The sequence below is a fragment of the Accipiter gentilis genome, chromosome Z (genome assembly GCF_929443795.1).
Source record: "Accipiter gentilis chromosome Z, bAccGen1.1, whole genome shotgun sequence".
NCBI lineage: Eukaryota > Metazoa > Chordata > Aves > Accipitriformes > Accipitridae > Astur > Astur gentilis.
The window spans coordinates 76,968,539-76,985,860 of NC_064919.1; the positions used below are offsets into that span (position 1 = coordinate 76,968,539).

At 38.7% G+C, this 17,322-nt stretch overlaps 1 protein-coding gene across 3 annotated transcripts in view; it reads left to right on the top strand.

Annotated features, from left to right (window-relative positions):
• ZFR (zinc finger RNA binding protein) overlaps positions 1–17,322 on the top strand; it is a 50,387-nt gene that overhangs the window by 20,226 nt on the left and 12,839 nt on the right. For 2 of the 3 annotated variants that reach the window (XM_049796009.1, XM_049796011.1), the window contains exons 4-14: positions 1,184–1,328; positions 2,129–2,347; positions 3,633–3,880; positions 4,900–5,091; positions 7,224–7,524; positions 8,451–8,644; positions 11,591–11,710; positions 12,678–12,823; positions 13,206–13,368; positions 15,039–15,244; positions 15,474–15,624. In XM_049796009.1, coding sequence (XP_049651966.1) covers positions 1,184–1,328; positions 2,129–2,347; positions 3,633–3,880; positions 4,900–5,091; positions 7,224–7,524; positions 8,451–8,644; positions 11,591–11,710; positions 12,678–12,823; positions 13,206–13,368; positions 15,039–15,244; positions 15,474–15,624 — 2,085 coding nt within the window. The remainder of the gene's footprint in view (positions 1–1,183; positions 1,329–2,128; positions 2,348–3,632; positions 3,881–4,899; positions 5,092–7,223; positions 7,525–8,450; positions 8,645–11,590; positions 11,711–12,677; positions 12,824–13,205; positions 13,369–15,038; positions 15,245–15,473; positions 15,625–17,322) is intronic. The other variant, XM_049796010.1, reaches the window with a different exon arrangement.

The following is a 17,322-nucleotide window of genomic DNA, read 5'->3' on the forward strand; positions in this document are numbered from 1 at the left end:
CTGTGGCTACAGGCTTCCACAAAAGGGAACTGTTTGTCTGTTTTCATTTTGGATGTTGAAATAGTAAGTCTTTTGTAATAATTTTTTAGCTTTTTAGTCCTAAACTTATCAAGGCAGTATCTAGATTCTAATAAGTATTTTGTTTTGTTTAAAAGGACTATACTATTGCTGCATGTTCTCAATTCTTTTGTATAGCTCTTATAATTTGTTACATATGGTAATGAATCATAATGTAGGAGGCTTTCCAATAGCACATGTACTCATAATTGTGAGGTTAGTTATTAGATTCATTTGGACAGAAAAACAAAGTCCTCTAAACTAAATAAAAATAATTCCAGTTTACACAGGTTGGATGTAAAGGAGATTTTATTTTTGTATTTCTGGGAAATAAAAAGAAATTTTATACTTTGATACCTTTCAGCTATAGTAGTTCATGCTTAGCTTAGCTACCCTTCAGTTGATCAACTTTTTATGCTTTACCATAAATATGGTGAGGATAAAAAAATATATGTACATACATATAATTGGGTTCCAGGGGCCTCCCCTTCTAAGCTTACTAGCCATCTCCTGAGTTCTAGAGGTCTTGGATGGGCTACTTGTCTTGCCGTATAGACTGGATATGGCTCCCTAATGGACTAGTTGATACACCAAAAAGTAAAGAAGGCTTTAAAAATATCACTGTCATACTCTAAAAAATATAATCAAGAGAAGTATTGTTAATGATGGGGTTTTTAAAGCCAATAAATAGTCATGTTCATAAACTTGTGAATTTATTGTGGTTTGTAGAAATGCACATTTTGTGAAGATCTGTGGTGGTTTTTCACTTTGTATTTTACAGAAATGTAATCTGATACAGTCATTATGAAAAACTAGTGAGATTATTTGCTTTTCAGTAGCAAAAATAACTTGATAGGGAAAGTGATTTACTAGCATGAGGTTAATTCCTGTGTTAAGTCTGAAAAAGACCATCAGGGTTGTTTTCAGGCCTGAAGTATCTGTAAACATAAATTTAATTTCCTTAATGCATTTATTTGTATATACTGTATCTGTGAATGTTTTTTTAAATCTACTTCAGTAGACCAGAAGAAAATACAATGCTTCTTTGACTCTGCTAATGACTTTTATTACTCCAGATATATACTTAAAGGAGAAATTTGCTGGTTTTTCTTTTTTGAATTTTTAGGATTCCTATTCTTATGTTCGATCTACTGCCCCAGCTGTAGCTTATGACAGCAAACAATACTATCAACAGCCAACAGCGACTGCGGCGGCTGTGGCTGCTGCTGCCCAGCCTCAACCTTCAGTAGCTGAGTCGTACTATCAGACAGGTAGGTGGCATGATTCAAACTCCTATCAATACACACAGTCTGTGTAGTACTTTAGTACCTTAAAAATATCTTTTTTTAATATTTTACATTATCCAGATTTTTTTGTTTTATAGTTTTGTCCTATGATCTCTGTCAATGTGTAGAAAAATTTGTTGCACCTAGAACTTGATTATGTGACATTGCCATAAGTAGCTATCTCTGAGTTTTGGATTATTATTAAATACACTCAAAACATACTTCTAGACAAATTCTTCTTGATTTGTCTAGAAACCTTGCTGAAGTAGGTTCAAATAGTCAATGGTGGGTTCAGATGGTAACTTGGTTAGAAAGACTCTTTCTTAATTCTTTAGTTGCTTAATACATGTAATTGTTTAATTATTGGTGTCATGATTGCTACAAAGCATAAATCCTGTTTTCTTCTTTTTATTTTAATTAGAAATAGTAGGAAAGTTTAGGTGTAGTTAGGTTTAGTGTACTCTTATTAAAACCATTGAATGAGAAGGTTGTTTAAAAACATGGCAGCACAGTTAAAAATAAATGAATAAATCTGAGGCTTCCTAGTGTGAGCTGTGACATGATTAAACAGTTGTGTGATACATGGTATGCAATGCATAAACACAACTCTAAAAAAAACCCAAACACCACAACACAAAAAACCAAAACCAATCAAAAAAACCCAAACCAAAACCCACTTGTTAGGTGTTTATTCCCCAGCGTATCATTAAGTATCCCTTAACTTGTTTTGCATTTCATTCAACTAAAATATATCAATGTACACTTTTATTTTCTATCCTGATCAGCTCCGAAAGCAGGATATAGCCAAGGGGCAACTCAGTATACCCAAGCCCAGCAAACACGACAAGTGACAGCTATAAAACCTGCAACACCAAGTCCAGCAACAACTACGTTTTCTATATATCCGGTGTCCTCTACTGTGCAGCCAGTAGCGGCCGCAGCTACTGTTGTTCCATCCTATACTCAAAGTGCAACGTACAGTACAACAGCAGTTACTTATTCTGGTAAGAATTTTGCATATTATGTTGTTGGCATCCCTGTAGTTGCTACAGGAGAGGCTTTAAATACAATTCTAGCAGTTCATGTTGAATTATATCATAGCCTACTGAGAAGTATCAACCAGTTAAATCTTTATAATGGCAAAATAGTTTGCTATATATTGAAAAGATGTTTAATGTTTGTATGTGCCTGTTTTGTTACATGTGAGAATATTCAAAGCATTGGCATTGCTACATGCACAGAGTTTTGTGACTTAGTGTAAGGTTTGGAGAGAAAAGATGGGCAGTAGAAAAAATAAGGAAACACATCCACACAAATATTACCCAGGCAAATTGGAAGGGAGTATGCTGCCATCAAACAGCAGTTACAGAGACGGGGAGGAGCAGTCCAATATAAATCTTGCAAGTTTGGGCTGTCTTGACCCAAAAGGGGAGGAGAACAGGTGCTGAAAAAAAAAGACTTTCCTTCAAATATTAGAAATCTATAAAGTAGTTAAAGATAAAAAGATGTTAACTTATGGCCAGGTGGTAATCAACTGGCATATTATAGCTACCTTGGAACTTTTTGTTTTGTTTTGTTTTCTGTTTAAAAACGGATTTTAAGACTTGCTTGAGACAGAGCCTGGTTAGAGGATTAAAATAGTTGAACCAGTAGATGTAGAAAGTTTATGGGAAAACTGGCTTAAAGGTATGAAAGCCCAGTTTCCTTGATTTATTCAACTTTGATACTAGAAATCAAGGACTGCATAGCCAGGTCTTAGCAGGCAAGCAACTTGTCTGCACTAAACCAGCTTAAATCAGTGAAACAGAATGTAATAGCCCTAGCAATTCTGTCTTCTATCTTCATTTTTTTTCCCCTTTCTCTGCATGATGTCTGTCCTCTTTGCCATTTGGAAACTTGGAACAGCAAATATGGTCCTAGAAGACTGCTTACTTCATGTGGCCTTTGATAAATCTATTATTAAAATTCTTGTTACATCATACTTGGTCATACCAGATGTACCAGGAAATTTCACATATTCTTTAGGGATGCTTTGATTTATCTGACATAACTGTGTGTCTGCAAAGATGTGTCTAAAGTTAGATATACTCTTCATACAATTGGTAGCTATGTATTTGTATACTGTGAAACATCAAGAAAAATTCAGACTGCCTAAGAAGATCTCAATAAATTGTTTATATCCTGTCCTGCCCCCCCAACTCTGTTATGCAACATGTTTTTAATTAGTGTATTATGTAATTGATACATGATGTACAGTGATGTAACATTTATTTTATTTTGATCTTTGAGGTACCTCTTATTCCGGCTATGAAGCCGCAGTGTATTCAGCTGCATCGTCCTATTACCAGCAGCAGCAGCAGCAACAGAAACAGGCAGCGGCAGCAGCTGCTGCTGCTGCTGCAACAGCTGCTTGGACAGGGACCACCTTTACTAAAAAGGCACCATTCCAAAATAAGCAACTGAAACCAAAACAACCTCCCAAACCACCCCAGATCCACTACTGTGATGTTTGTAAGATCAGCTGTGCTGGACCACAGGTATCTGTATTATGTAATATTATGCTATACACTTTAGTCATAATTTCTTCAGCTAAAAAACTTACCCCTTTAAGAATATTTGTTTATTTTTTAATACCTAATTCTGTACTTCTACTAAAGGAATAATTAAATGAAAATGTGCACTATCATAGAAAGAGTTCCTATGAGAAGACAAAAAGAGACATCCCCTGAGATTGTGCAGAGAAGCTTCGGCTGTGCTTTAGACTTCAGAAATATTCTAAACCTTGAGTTTGATTTGCTTTTTTAGCATAGCAAACTTCCTAGAAAATACTTTTTTCAAAACTATGAAATTACATACATTTTGTGAATGGTAGGCCTGAATGTTTATTCTTAATGTTTATTGTTTTCCAGCATCCCAGTTTAGTTTCACAGTGGGTACAAGTGCATGGAAAGTAGATACAGATTCATGCAGCCTGTTTCACATGTCTGTCTGGCTAAACAGTTCTTACTGTTTAGGTAAACTTGTCATTATTTCCCACTCTGTCTGCTCTCTAGGTTGCCAGTGTTGGTATAGGAACACATGCCAACTTCGGCATTTCATTTTCAGCACATCTTTATTTATGCACTACCTTCTTTTGAATTGTTTTTTTAGTTCTTTGGGTACATGTGATCACTGTGGTCTTGTAGTTTGAGGAAAAATCAAAGTCAAGAATAGTTGAATGCAGTGCAGGAAACTGCAGTTTTCTGATCCTACCAAGTTTTCAGTGGTAATATCTGTTGATCAGTACTTGATTGAGGAAGTGAGAAGCTAGAGGAGAAAAGCCCATATTGTATTACCTAAAAGTGGAATCCTGGTGGTGAAGAATAGAATTTCTTGGTCTTAGAAGTGGCCTGCTAATGCCTTAGAGCATGTCACATGGAAGAAATGTTCAATGTAGGAAGTGTTTCTTACACAAAGCATGTGTTTTATGCTATGTTCTATATTACATGTATTCACATGAACGATGAACAAGCAGTACAAAGACAACTTATTCTGTGTGTATTGTTTATTTAAACAGACTTATAAAGAACACTTAGAAGGCCAGAAGCACAAGAAGAAAGAAGCAGCACTAAAAGCTTCCCAGAACACCAATAACAGCAGCACTTCTGCTCGTGGAACTCAGAATCAGTTGCGCTGTGAGCTTTGTGATGTGTCTTGTACAGGGGCAGATGCTTATGCTGCCCACATCCGTGGAGCCAAGCATCAGAAAGTAAGAGTTTTCTCTTGTTCTTATACAAGTCAGTCATATATTTCTTCCCATCATTTTTTTCCCATCTTAGAGAGGAGAAAATACACAGAAACAATATAATCTGGATTATTTTGTTTAAAGATGTTTCATTTTGCTTTTTGTTTCAAACTTATCTTTAAGCTCACTATTAGAAAGGCTTTGTTGGGAGAAAGGGAGAAAAATATTGCCATGGCATCAATGAGAAGAGGATGTATTGGGGAAAGTATGTAAATTGTAGGAAGAAGGTGTAGAGTAAGATGGGGAAAAGAGTCAATGAGGACATGTGGTAGCATGCTCGTGCCCCCTAACTCTTTTTTCAAGACTTTTCTTGACATTCGTCAAGAATGCTGATGATGCTGTGAAGCTTTCAGTGCACTTTGAAACGCTGTAAGCTGAGTCAGTGCCAAGGGACAGGACTATTATGTATACGTCCTTGGTTTTGTTGCAAAGAAAATTGGCATATGGGAGCAAGGAACAGTGTCCTGTAGTAGACTTTATAATGAGTATGTTTGGAAGACTTCTGGTAAGGATGTTTTCCCTGCTGTTTGGATGCAGTTCGGTAGGCATTCTGGAATAAATACGGGGCTGCAGTGTGAACCCCTGTGACCTGTCTTTTAAATTTGGCCATACAATAGTAAATGCAATGGCATTGTAGACTGTGTGTTTAGATATTACAGATTTTCCTCATAACTCTGGAAAGATCAGTGTCACTAAAAACACAGTATTAATATTCAGCTTTTATAGCTCTTTGCATCTCAGAACACTGTACAAAGTGGCATCAGTAACATTGTTCCTGTGAAAAAAAATAAATGTCATAGCAGATTTAAAACAATTTTCCCACAAGAGCAAAAACGATGGTTTAGATAGACTTGCCTAGTGTTCTTCCTTTCATTAATAAGTTAAGACATTACATTTTTGGGTTGTGCCCAGTAACTCCGTAGGTATATGGAGTATAGTATTTATTATCCTTAAAGATTTGCATGTAGCTTTCTCTTCCTCATAGATAGTTACTAACCACTTTTAATTTAGGTTGACATCAGTGTAAAAATAAAATCTCAAAGGACTTTACTTATGTCTGTGCTACACTAAAGGATATTGTGCATTCTGCTGGAAAAAAGTAATTTTGAAGAGTTGCTTGAACTTAAATTTATAATATTGTGTGACACTAATATGTCTGTATTCTAATGGGGAACATACTTAATAAAAGCAAAAACCTAAAAAGAGTCTGTACACAGTTGTATGCATATCATGATTGTGTACATGTGCTTGCATTAAAAGCAAGTCTTGCAGACTGTTTTTTTTTTTCCCCTGCCATTTTCAGAACCCAGTCATTAATTTTGATCTTGCATGTTTTGTTCTTATGGACTACATGCATTGCTTTTTCAGGTGATGGTCAGCAGTCAAGTCATTATTCTATCTCAAGCATGTTGTGGAAAGGCCTCTGCTTATCACTTCTCAGAATAAGCATGTATCTCTTTACTTTCTATGAGATACTAAAGAGCTCTGAAATACATCTCTCGCATCCTCCTTAACTATCTCTGCAGTTTTTTTTAAAAAAGAAAACCTTTGCCTAAGGTATTTTCAGTTTTGCTAGGTAACCTGGAATTTTTTTCAATATGAATACTCTTAACATGTAGAGACAAAAAGAGACAGTGTTGTTGAATCTGAATTAAATAACTCTTATTTACAAGTATTGTTTGTAACCAAAATAGTTCAATGTACTACACTTCTGGAGGGAGAGTAAAAAGCAACCAGCCAACAAAAATGTCACATTGAAAGAGCTGGAGTGAAATGTTTCCTTGAGTTGTACTGGCTTGTGAGTTTATTGGCTTTCTGTTCTCATCTATACAGCCTTTGGAGTAAATGTCTGAATTTCTAATGGAAATAAGCAATGTGAGATAACAATTAACTGTTTCTTTGTTAGAGATGACAAGAGCTTTTACATGTCCTTTTTTTCTTTCTTTTTTTTTTTGCCAAGATCACTTTTTGTAAAAAAATAATATGTAACTTTTTAGTTATATTAATTTTTTTTAGTTATATTGAAGTTTGTGTTACATTACTTTTTATAGTTATCCCAGGGAAGATCATATTAGGAATTTCTCTTCATTTTACAGGTGGTAAAGTTGCACACAAAACTTGGCAAACCCATTCCTTCAACTGAACCAAATGTGGTTACCCAAGCTACTTCCTCAACATCCACATCTGCTTCCAAACCAACTGCCTCTGCTTCAAATATAGCAACTAGCAGCAGTACTGTGAACTCCTCTGTTGCATCCTCTGCAGTGAAAATTCTTACTCCCACGGCAAACACACCACTTAACACTGCGTCCAACAACAAAACATCTTCAACCGCTGCTAATATAGCTGTAAAGAAAATATCTACACCGAAAATAAACTTTGTTGGCAAGTACAGAAGTCAGTCTTTATTTTGAAACCTAACCTATTCTATAATTTTTTTAAGACTTAGTGCAGCAAATACAAATGTATTTAGTTAACTTTATGCATGAGTAACTCTGTTGTGTTTAAAAGAATTACTGATAGGTGAAAATAAGAATGTACATAAGGTTTTGTTTCAGAATTTATGGTGTTTTCTGCCCAGTTGTCTCCACTTGACCTCTCTTGGAGGCTTTTCTCACCTTCATAAGAAGCCCACCTTTGATTTCTTTTGTAGTAGCTGCTGGAGTATTGCAGCTAATAGTTCAGTTACTACTAATTTCAGTTTACATCCTGGGCTGATAAGGCAACCTGCAGTAGGTTGACAGTTGATAACTGGGCAACTGAAACATCCTTGTAACAGTGAAAATCTAAGAGTGGAAATTTTTGAAATGAGCATGACAGACATTCAGAGTTGGGAAGCAGCTGTTCAACAATAAGCTGTCCTCTTTAAGGAAAGACCTATGCAGTTGGAACACTGAGAATATACTACATTGTTAGTACAAACATTATAAGGTTTTGAAGTACTTTTTTGGATCCCTTTAAAAAAAAAAAAGTTACCTGATGACAAAAAAAAGATTATTAAAATAGATTTGCTGAGTTGTTCCCATTCCCTCCTCTTTTGAAAAAGCATGAAAATGAATAATGAAAATTGCAATTATAAAAAGCAAAAGTTTTTCTTGCTAAAATAACAAACTAACTGTTTAAATAACTTGAATGTTGTTAAACTTAGTTTTAAAAATCTTTAATTGTATTTAAAATATGTTTAAGTTTTAACTAATTTTAAAAGACTGATAATGCTTTGGCCAGAGCATTGATATTTGCAAATAAAGTCTTCAGTTTGCACATCATGTGTAATCACATTCTCATTTTATGAAAGTTAATGATGTAACTTTTTTCATTTGTAGGTGGCAATAAGCTTCAGACAACAGGAAGTAAACTGGAAGAAATGAAATCAGCTGAAAGTGTTAAAACAACGCCTGCTGCTACAGTACAAACACAGGAAGTAAAACCAGACACAGCAGCTGAACCAGTGACTCCCACAACTCTTGCTGCCTTGCAAAGTGATGTCCAGCCAGTGGGCCATGACTATGTGGAGGAGGTATTGATATGAAAATGTGTATTATTTTTTAACTATTTTAGTGAAAATGTGTTCAACATGAAACAGAATCGCAGAGTGGTTAAGGTTGGAAGGGACCTCTGGATGTCATCTGGTTCAACCCCTCTGTTCAAGCAGGGCCACCTATAGCCAGTCACCCAGGATGGTGTCCAGACAGCTTTTGACTATCTCCAAGGATGGAGGCTCCACAACTTCCTTCTGTGACCAGGTGACCTGCCTAGTGGATGAGGGAAAGGCTGTGGATGTTGTCTACCTGGACTTTAATAAGGCCTCTGACACTGTCTCTCACAGCATACTCCTTGAGAAGCTGGTGGCTCATGGCTTAGACAGGTGTACTCTTTGCTGGTAAAAAACTGGCTGGATGGTCGAGCCCAGAGAGTTGCGGTGAATGGAGTTAAATCCAGTTGGCAGCCAGTCACAAGTGGTGTTCCCCAGGGCTCAGTTTTGGGGCCAGTTCTCTTTAATATCTTTATCAATGATCTGGACAAGGGAATCGAGTGCACCCTCAGTAAGTTTGCAGATGACACCAAGCTGGGAGGGAGGGTGATCTGCTTGAGGGTAGGAAGGCTCTACAGAGGGATCTGGACAGGCTGGATCAATGGGCCGAGGCCAATTGTATGAGGTTCAACAAGGCCAAGTGCCGGGTCCTGCACTTGGGTCACAGCAACTCCATGCAGCGCTACAGGCTTGGGGAGGAGTGGCTGAGAAGCTGCCCAGCCGAAAAAGACCTGGGGGTGCTGGTTGACAGCTGGCTGAATATGAGCCAGCAGTGTGCCCAGGTGGCCAAGAAGGCCAACGGCATCCTGGCCTGTATCAGAAATAGTGTGGCCAGCAGGAGCAGGGAGGTGGTTGTTCCCCTGCACTGGGCACTGGTGAGGCCGCACCTCGAGTCCTGGGTTCAGTTTTGAGCCCCTCACTACAGGAAAGACATGGAGGTGCTGGAGCATGTTCAGAGAAGGGCAACCAAGTTGGTGAAGGGTCTAGTGAGCAAGTCTTATGAGGAGTGGCTGAGGGAGCTGGGGCTGTTTAGCCTGGAGAAGAGGAGGCTGAGGGGAGACCTTATTGCTCTCTACAACTACCTGAAAGGAGGTTGTAGTGAGGCAGGTACTGGTCTCTTCTATCAAGTAACTAGCGATAGGACAAGAGGAAATGGCCTCACATTGCACCAGGGGAGGTTTAGATTGGATATTAGGAAAAATTTCTTTACTGAAGGGGTTTTCAGGCATTGGAACAGGCTGCCCAGGGAAGTGGTGGAGTCACCATCCCTGGAGGTATTCAAAAAGCACGTAGACATGGCACTTCAGAACATGGTTTAGTGGGCATGGTGGTGCTGGGTTGACAGTTGGACTTGATGATCTTAGAGGTCTTTTCCAAACTTAATGATTTGATTTGATTTGATTCCCTGGGCAACATGTGCCAGTGCTTAGTCACCCTCACAGTAAAAAAAGTGTTTCCTGTTGTGCAGAGGGAACCTCTTGTGTTTCGGTTTGTGCCGCCTTGCTTCTGGTCCTGTCACTGGGTACCACTTACCTCTGTCCTCTTGGCACCCTGCCTTCAGGTATTTATATACATTAAAATTGCCATGTCTCTCTTGCACTGGGAGGCCGGAACTGCACACAGTGTGTCCAGGTGTGGCCTCACTAGTGCTGAGTTAGGCAGGAAGGATCACCTCCCTCGACCTGCTGGCAATACTTTGCCTAATGCAGCCCAGGATGCCAGTCACCTTCTTTGCTGCAAGGGCACATTGCTGGCTCATGTTCAACTTGGTGTCTGCCAGGAACCCCAGGTCCTTTTCTGCCAACCTGCTTTCCAGCTGGGAGACCCCAGCATATATTGGTACAAGGGGTTGTTCCTTCCTGCGTACAGAACTTTGCACTTCCCTTTGCTGAACTTTATGAGATTTCTGTCAGCCCATTTCTCCAGCCTGTTGAGGTCCCTCTGGATGACAGTGCAACCCTCTGGTGTATATGAGCCACTCCTCCCAGTTTTGTGTCATGACCAAACTTGCTGAGGGTACACTCTGCTGCATCATCCAGATCATTAACGACGATGTTAAACAGGACTCGACCCAGGATTGACCCCTGGGGTACACTGCTAGTTACTAGCCTCCAACTAGGCTTCATTCTACTGATCACCATCCTCCAGGCCTGGCCATTCAGCCAGTTTTCAATCCACCTCACTGTATGCTTATCCAGGCCATACATCAACAGCTTGTGTATAACAATATTATGGTGAGACTGTGTCAGAGGCCTTACTGAAGTCTAGGTAGACAATATCAACTACTCTTCCCTCATCTATCAAGCCGGTCATCTCATCACAGAAGTTTATCAAGTTATCAAGCATGACTTCCCCTTGGTGAAGCCATGCTGACTACTCCTCGTAATTTTCTTGCCTTTAACATGCCTGGAAATGGTTTCCAGGATTAGCTGCTCCATCATCTTCCCAGGGACTGAGGTGACGCTGACTGACCTGTAGTTCCCTGGGTCCTCCTTGAAGATAAGAATGACAAGGCATTGAACCTGCAAAGGATTGTGCATATGTTTACATTTCTGTATTGTACATGTTTCTTTTATGCTCACTGGGATATTCTTCACGTGGGTGGCATGACATATATGGATGAAGTCTTACGTAAATTCTTCATGATTTGCAGGTTTGTTATTATTCAACTCAGTATGTTCAGGTTCAAGTTTAAATCTGTGTACTCTTTAGAATGGAATAACTTTCTTCTTTGTTCATTACCAAGCACAACGGTGTGTCTGTCAGAATTGAAGTTTCTGCTTTGCCTTCTTTTAGTTATTGTGTGAACTTTTTAGCATGTTTTGACACAAAGGTAGACATTATCCAGTGTCACTGATTAGATTAATTTTTACTTCCATTTTGTTTTTATAAAAAAAAAAAAGCTAAATATGTTATAACTTTATTTTCCAGGTAAGAAATGATGAAGGAAAGGTGATCCGCTTTCACTGTAAACTTTGTGAATGCAGTTTTAATGATCCTAATGCCAAGGAGATGCACTTAAAAGGGAGGCGGCACAGACTTCAGTATAAGGTTGGTAGAAATGCTAAGGCTTCTATCTGAAAATCCTCCAGATGTCAGCTGACTGATTACACGTACTTACATTTAAAGACTAGACAGTAGTAGGTACTCTAAGTAAACAACATATAAAAAAAGGTGGAGAAATATATTTCTTAGGGAGTATAGTTGTTAAAGAAGTAATGCAGACTGAAACTATTTTGGTTTGGGGTTTTTTTAAACATTTTGATCATTGCTTTCAGGCAACACTGAAGTATGGTACAAGGTATGCAAGCAACAGTAGGTTCTTTATGTTGCTTACCATGAATTTTAAATAGCGTAAAATAGTAGTGCTCAATGTTTTTGGCAGGTTAAACCACATAAACCCTTTGTGGAGACATCTGAGAAGCAAGTGTTGCAGATCTTTTAGTCATGAATGGAGAGGCACCTGTATTGACATATGGTGTGCATTTTGATTATTACAAGATTATATTGGAGGAATCTACTGTGGTCACAGGAGATAAAATAGACCTGCATAATCATGAAAGGGATGAAAGAAGAGAAAAAATTGCCAGAAAATTTTACTCAGGAACTCATGGTTAGGCCCCTTTATGAGGGACCCTTCAGGAACAGGGCATCAGGAAAGCACACTGTAGTTAAGATGAAATGTTTTTTTCAGGCTATAGCGCAGTCATCCTGCTGCAGAATGAATAGTAAATTACTTAGTATTTCGTGTAACATTTTAATCTTACATTGCTTTGTTCTCATATAAGTGAAGAGGCAATTCATGCTATTTGTAATATGTTGCTATTTCTTTCCTTTAAAATACTGGACACGGATTTTTCTTCTTCAACTACTCATTCAATGCAGTTCTAAAACTGCATTTTACTCCCCTTGATTTTATTGTAGACCAGTAGTGTGTGTTAAATATGTCAGAGGAACACTGTAACTTTGAGATGAGAAGAGGAAAAACAACATTTCATTCATTATTTTTCTGAACTAGAAAAAAGTAAACCCAGACTTACAAGTAGAAGTAAAACCCAGTATTCGAGCAAGAAAAATTCAAGAAGAGAAGATGAGGAAACAGATGCAGAAAGAAGAATACTGGAGAAGGCGAGAAGAGGAAGAACGCTGGAGGATGGAAATGAGGTAATGCATTCTTGTTTTATCAACGAATGAGACAAAGCTGCAGTCAGGTTATCTAAAACTAACTCTGCTTCTGTAGTTACTTATTTTGAATACTTTTGGGGGGAACTCTGTACTGTCTTGTTTTAAATTAAGTTGTTGTTATCCTTCTGGGGTTATCGTTTGTTAGTGTTCAGCCCCTCTGAGGAATGCAGACTTAGAATTGTTTTGCTATAAATTCAGACCCAATTTCAAAATAGCATTCATTTTAGTTACCCTGTGGAGTCCACTGATATTTGCTTATGACTACTAGAAATGAGTTCGTGAGAACATACAACAATTTACTTAGAATGGTTGCAAGTATTGTCTGCCATATAAAGAGAATACTTTGATTCATGCACTTCAGGCGATATGAAGAGGACATGTACTGGAGGAGAATGGAGGAAGAGCAGCATCACTGGGATGACCGTCGCAGAATACCAGATGGAGGATATCCTCATGGTCCTCCAGGACCTCTAGGTTTACTGGGAGTTAGACCAGGAATGCCTCCTCAGCCCCAAGGACCAGCTGTGAGTTTCTTAACTTGACAAAAAAAATTAAATCATACTTACTTACTAGGAGGCACAGTTAAGAACTATAAATTATTTAGTACTACTTCAGTTGTTTCCAGTGTTTCTTAATAAAGGATTTGGAAAAGTGAAGAAGAAATTGTATGCTAATGGTACTGTGTAGATGGATCCGTCTTCCAAAATAAGTCCGCTGAAACAAGAAAACGATGCCTTAAAGACAAATATTGTTTCTTCTGAAATAGAAGTCACTCTGGATTTGTGTACTAATTTTTATTTTATTTAATTGCATTATACAACATTATTTATCTAATTGTGGACAAATGTATGGATAAAAAGTGGTTGGATTGTCAGTCGCAGAGGGTAATGGTTAGTTGTGGGTCATACTCCACCTGGAGGTCAGTAACAAGTGCGGTACCAGGTGGGTTTATCCTGGGATTTGTCTCTTTAGCACCTTGTCAGTGATCTGAAAGGTGGTGGAGTGAGTGCACACTCATAAGGTTTGCAGCTGGCATGAAACTGAATCAGTTTAGGGTGTGGAGAATAGCTGATACCTTTGAGGGCAGGGCTGCCATCCAGAGGGATGTAGGCAGAGTGGAGGAATGGACCAACAGGAACTTTATGGAATTCCGCAAGGACAAATGTCTAATGCTGCACTTGGGAAGGAATAACCCCTTGTACTGATACAGGCTGGGGAGTGACAGGCTGGGCAGCAGCCCTGCTGAAAGGATCTGGGGATCTTGGCAGATAGCAAGCCGAACATGAGTCAACAGTGTGCCCTGGCAGCAATGAAGGCCAACAGCATCCTGGGTTATATTAACAGGAGCATAATCAGTAGATGAAGGGAAGTGATTAGCTTGCATTAGACACAAACTGCAATACTACATTTAGTTTTGGGCTTCCCAGTACAAGAAAGATACTGTAAACCACAGTAGATTCAGTGTGGGGCTATGAGGACGGTCGGGGTCTGGAACACATGCCCTGTGAGATGAGACTGAAGGATCTGGGCTTGCTCAGCCTGGAGAAAAGAGAGCTTCAGTGGAACATAATAGCCTTCTAATACCTGTCCATTATAAAGGCAATGGAGCCAGGCTCTTTACAGTCATGAGAGAGCAAGATACAACCAGCTTAAGCTGAGACAAAAAAGGTTCAGATTGAATACAGGGAATAATTTTTTTCACACAGAGGTTGTGCAGCCTCCATCATTGGCAGTTTTCAAGAACCGACTGGACAAAGCCCTAAGCAACATGATGCAGTCTTATAGCTGGCCATGGTTTACACAGAAGGTTGGACTAGAGGACCTCCTGAGGTCCCCTTCTATTTGAATTCTTCTGTGATTCTATGAAAGCAATCATGGATATTTTATTTTGCATCAATATACAAGTATTTCCCAGTTGATAGAAAGACAATAGGTATTTATGTTGTGGAGATGCTTTTGATCCTGGGATTTCATAATTTGTTTAATTTTGATACATCTCATGTTTTTTCAGACATGATTTGTTGTGACCAGTGTAACTTGTTAAGGACACTTCAGTTCATGTTTTGTTACATTTCAGTGATTTGACATTTGAATGTTTTGTTGTTTAGCCACATGTTTGGTTTTTGGTCACTTATCATTTGTGATCTTGGAAGTGTACCCAAATTTCAGAAGTATGCTTTTTTCATCTGTTTAGCCTTTACGCCGCCCTGACTCTTCTGATGACCGCTATGTGATGACCAAACATGCCGCTATATATCCAACTGAGGAGGAACTTCAAGCAGTCCAAAAAATTGTTTCTATTACTGAGCGTGCTTTGAAACTTGTTTCTGACAACATGACTGATCATGACAAAAGCAAGAACAAAGAGGGAGATGACAAAAAAGATGGCAGTAAAGACAGGTATTTTTTTAATTAGTTTTTAAGAATTTCATCATTTGTTTCTGAAGTTTCTCCTTACACTGTTATCAGTGCTTCCAGGGGTTCTCTTCTCTTTGGATTTTGATACAGTATGTCACCATGGCCTCAAAAGTATGTGGAATACTCCTATTTTATTTCACTTTTCTATCTTCAGGATTAGTTTTAAGGGCTTTATATTATTTTAAATGAAATTTTTAACTATAATTCACAGAGCTTTGAAAGGAGTTTTACGGGTAGGCGTTTTGGCTAAAGGTTTGCTACTCCGTGGAGACCGAAACGTCAATCTTGTTTTGTTATGTGCTGAGAAGCCTTCAAAGACATTACTCAGTCGTATTGCTGAAAGTCTTCCCAAACAACTTGCAGTAAGTAGAATTTAGATTTTTTGATTTGAACTTTTGTAAAAATACTGTAAAAATCTGTCCTCAGGTCAAATGTCTGCAGGGCTCACTGCGCCACGCTTCTGTCATGGTTTAACCCCAGCCAGCAACTAAGCACGACGCAGCCACTCACTCACTCCCCCACCCAGCGGGATGGGAAGAAAATCAGGGAAAAGTAGTAAAACTCATGGGTGGAGATAAGAACGGTTTAATGGAACAGAAAAAAAGAAACTAATAATGATAATGATAACACTAATAAAATGAGAACAGTAATAATAAAAGAATTGGAATACACAAATGATACACAGTGCAATTGCTCACTACCCGCTCATTGACACCCAGTTAATCCTCAAGCAGTGATCCCTTGCCCCCACTCCCCCCAGTTTATATACTAGATGTGACGTCACATGGTATGGAATACCCCGTTGGCCACTTTGCATCAGCTGCCCTGGCTGTGTCCTGTCCCAGCTTCTTGTGTCCCTCCAGTTTTCTCGCTGTCTGGGCATGAGAAGCTGAAAAATCCTTGACTTTAGACTAAACATTACTTAGCAACAACTGAAAACATCAGTGTTATCAACATTCATCGCATACTGAACTCAAAACATAGCACTGTACCAGCTACTAGGAAGACAAGTTAACTCTATCCCAGCTGAAACCAGGACAGCTTCATAGCTCATGTTCAGTTTCTTCCCATTTTCTGAGTGTTTCCATCTGAATTCAGGGACTATGCTGCACTTTTTTGCTTTCTGTATATTGTGTCCATACAAGTGTCTAGATGTTTACGCTAGTGGTGTAGTATCAAACATCATTTGATAGATTTCATTTAACTGGGAAATAGAAATGAACAGAACAAAGACTATTATCCAGTTGCTAGCAGCAACAGAGGTAATTTGTGCAGTGTTACAGGAAGCTTTCAGCGTGAAGGTCAAAGTTCCCCATTAATGCCAGTCTGTGCATATATCTTGTTTCCAGTTTGTATGTGTCAGTGCTTTGTAGTTCTGCAATTAGTTAACTGTCTTGGGGCGGGGGGGGGGGGAGGGGGTAGTGTTAAATTTGGCCCTTAAAAAAAAAAGGTACCTGCAGTCTTAGACCATTTAGCAAAATTCATATAAACCATTTGCTGTATTTCCACAAGAAAGTCTAGAATAAAGCCTCTGCTCTCTGTTGAACAAAGCTTGTCCACCATTATTACAGAATGCTTGTCATAGCGTCAGTATTTCAATACAGTCTGCTAAAATGTTCAGCAGAACCAGTGGCATGGTAGAAACTTTAGCAGGATCAGATTAATTAGAAGACAATCTTGAGTTTGCCCTTGTTTGAAGTAACAGAACAGAAGAAAACCTAAAAACTGCATATCTTGGTCTGGATTTGTGGAGAAGTCACTTGTCCTGCTAGTTTGTGGAAGAAGGTGACAGAGGTGCCTACAGCTTCCTTTTGGGGTATTTAGAATTATTAAATCTAGTTGCAAGAAGCAATTTGGAATAACAACCTTGTTAGTTACTCTTACATTTTTTTCCTCTGCTGTTTATCTTGCCCTTTGTTCTTAGCTTGTTGTGACAGCCAAGTATTGAATGTACCTAGCAGTACCCATCCTGTAACTGCGAGCTTGAAGAGCAACCACTGCATCTTTGTGCTTTTCAAAGGCTCCTATGTTCCAATGAGAAACGTATCCAACTGACATTT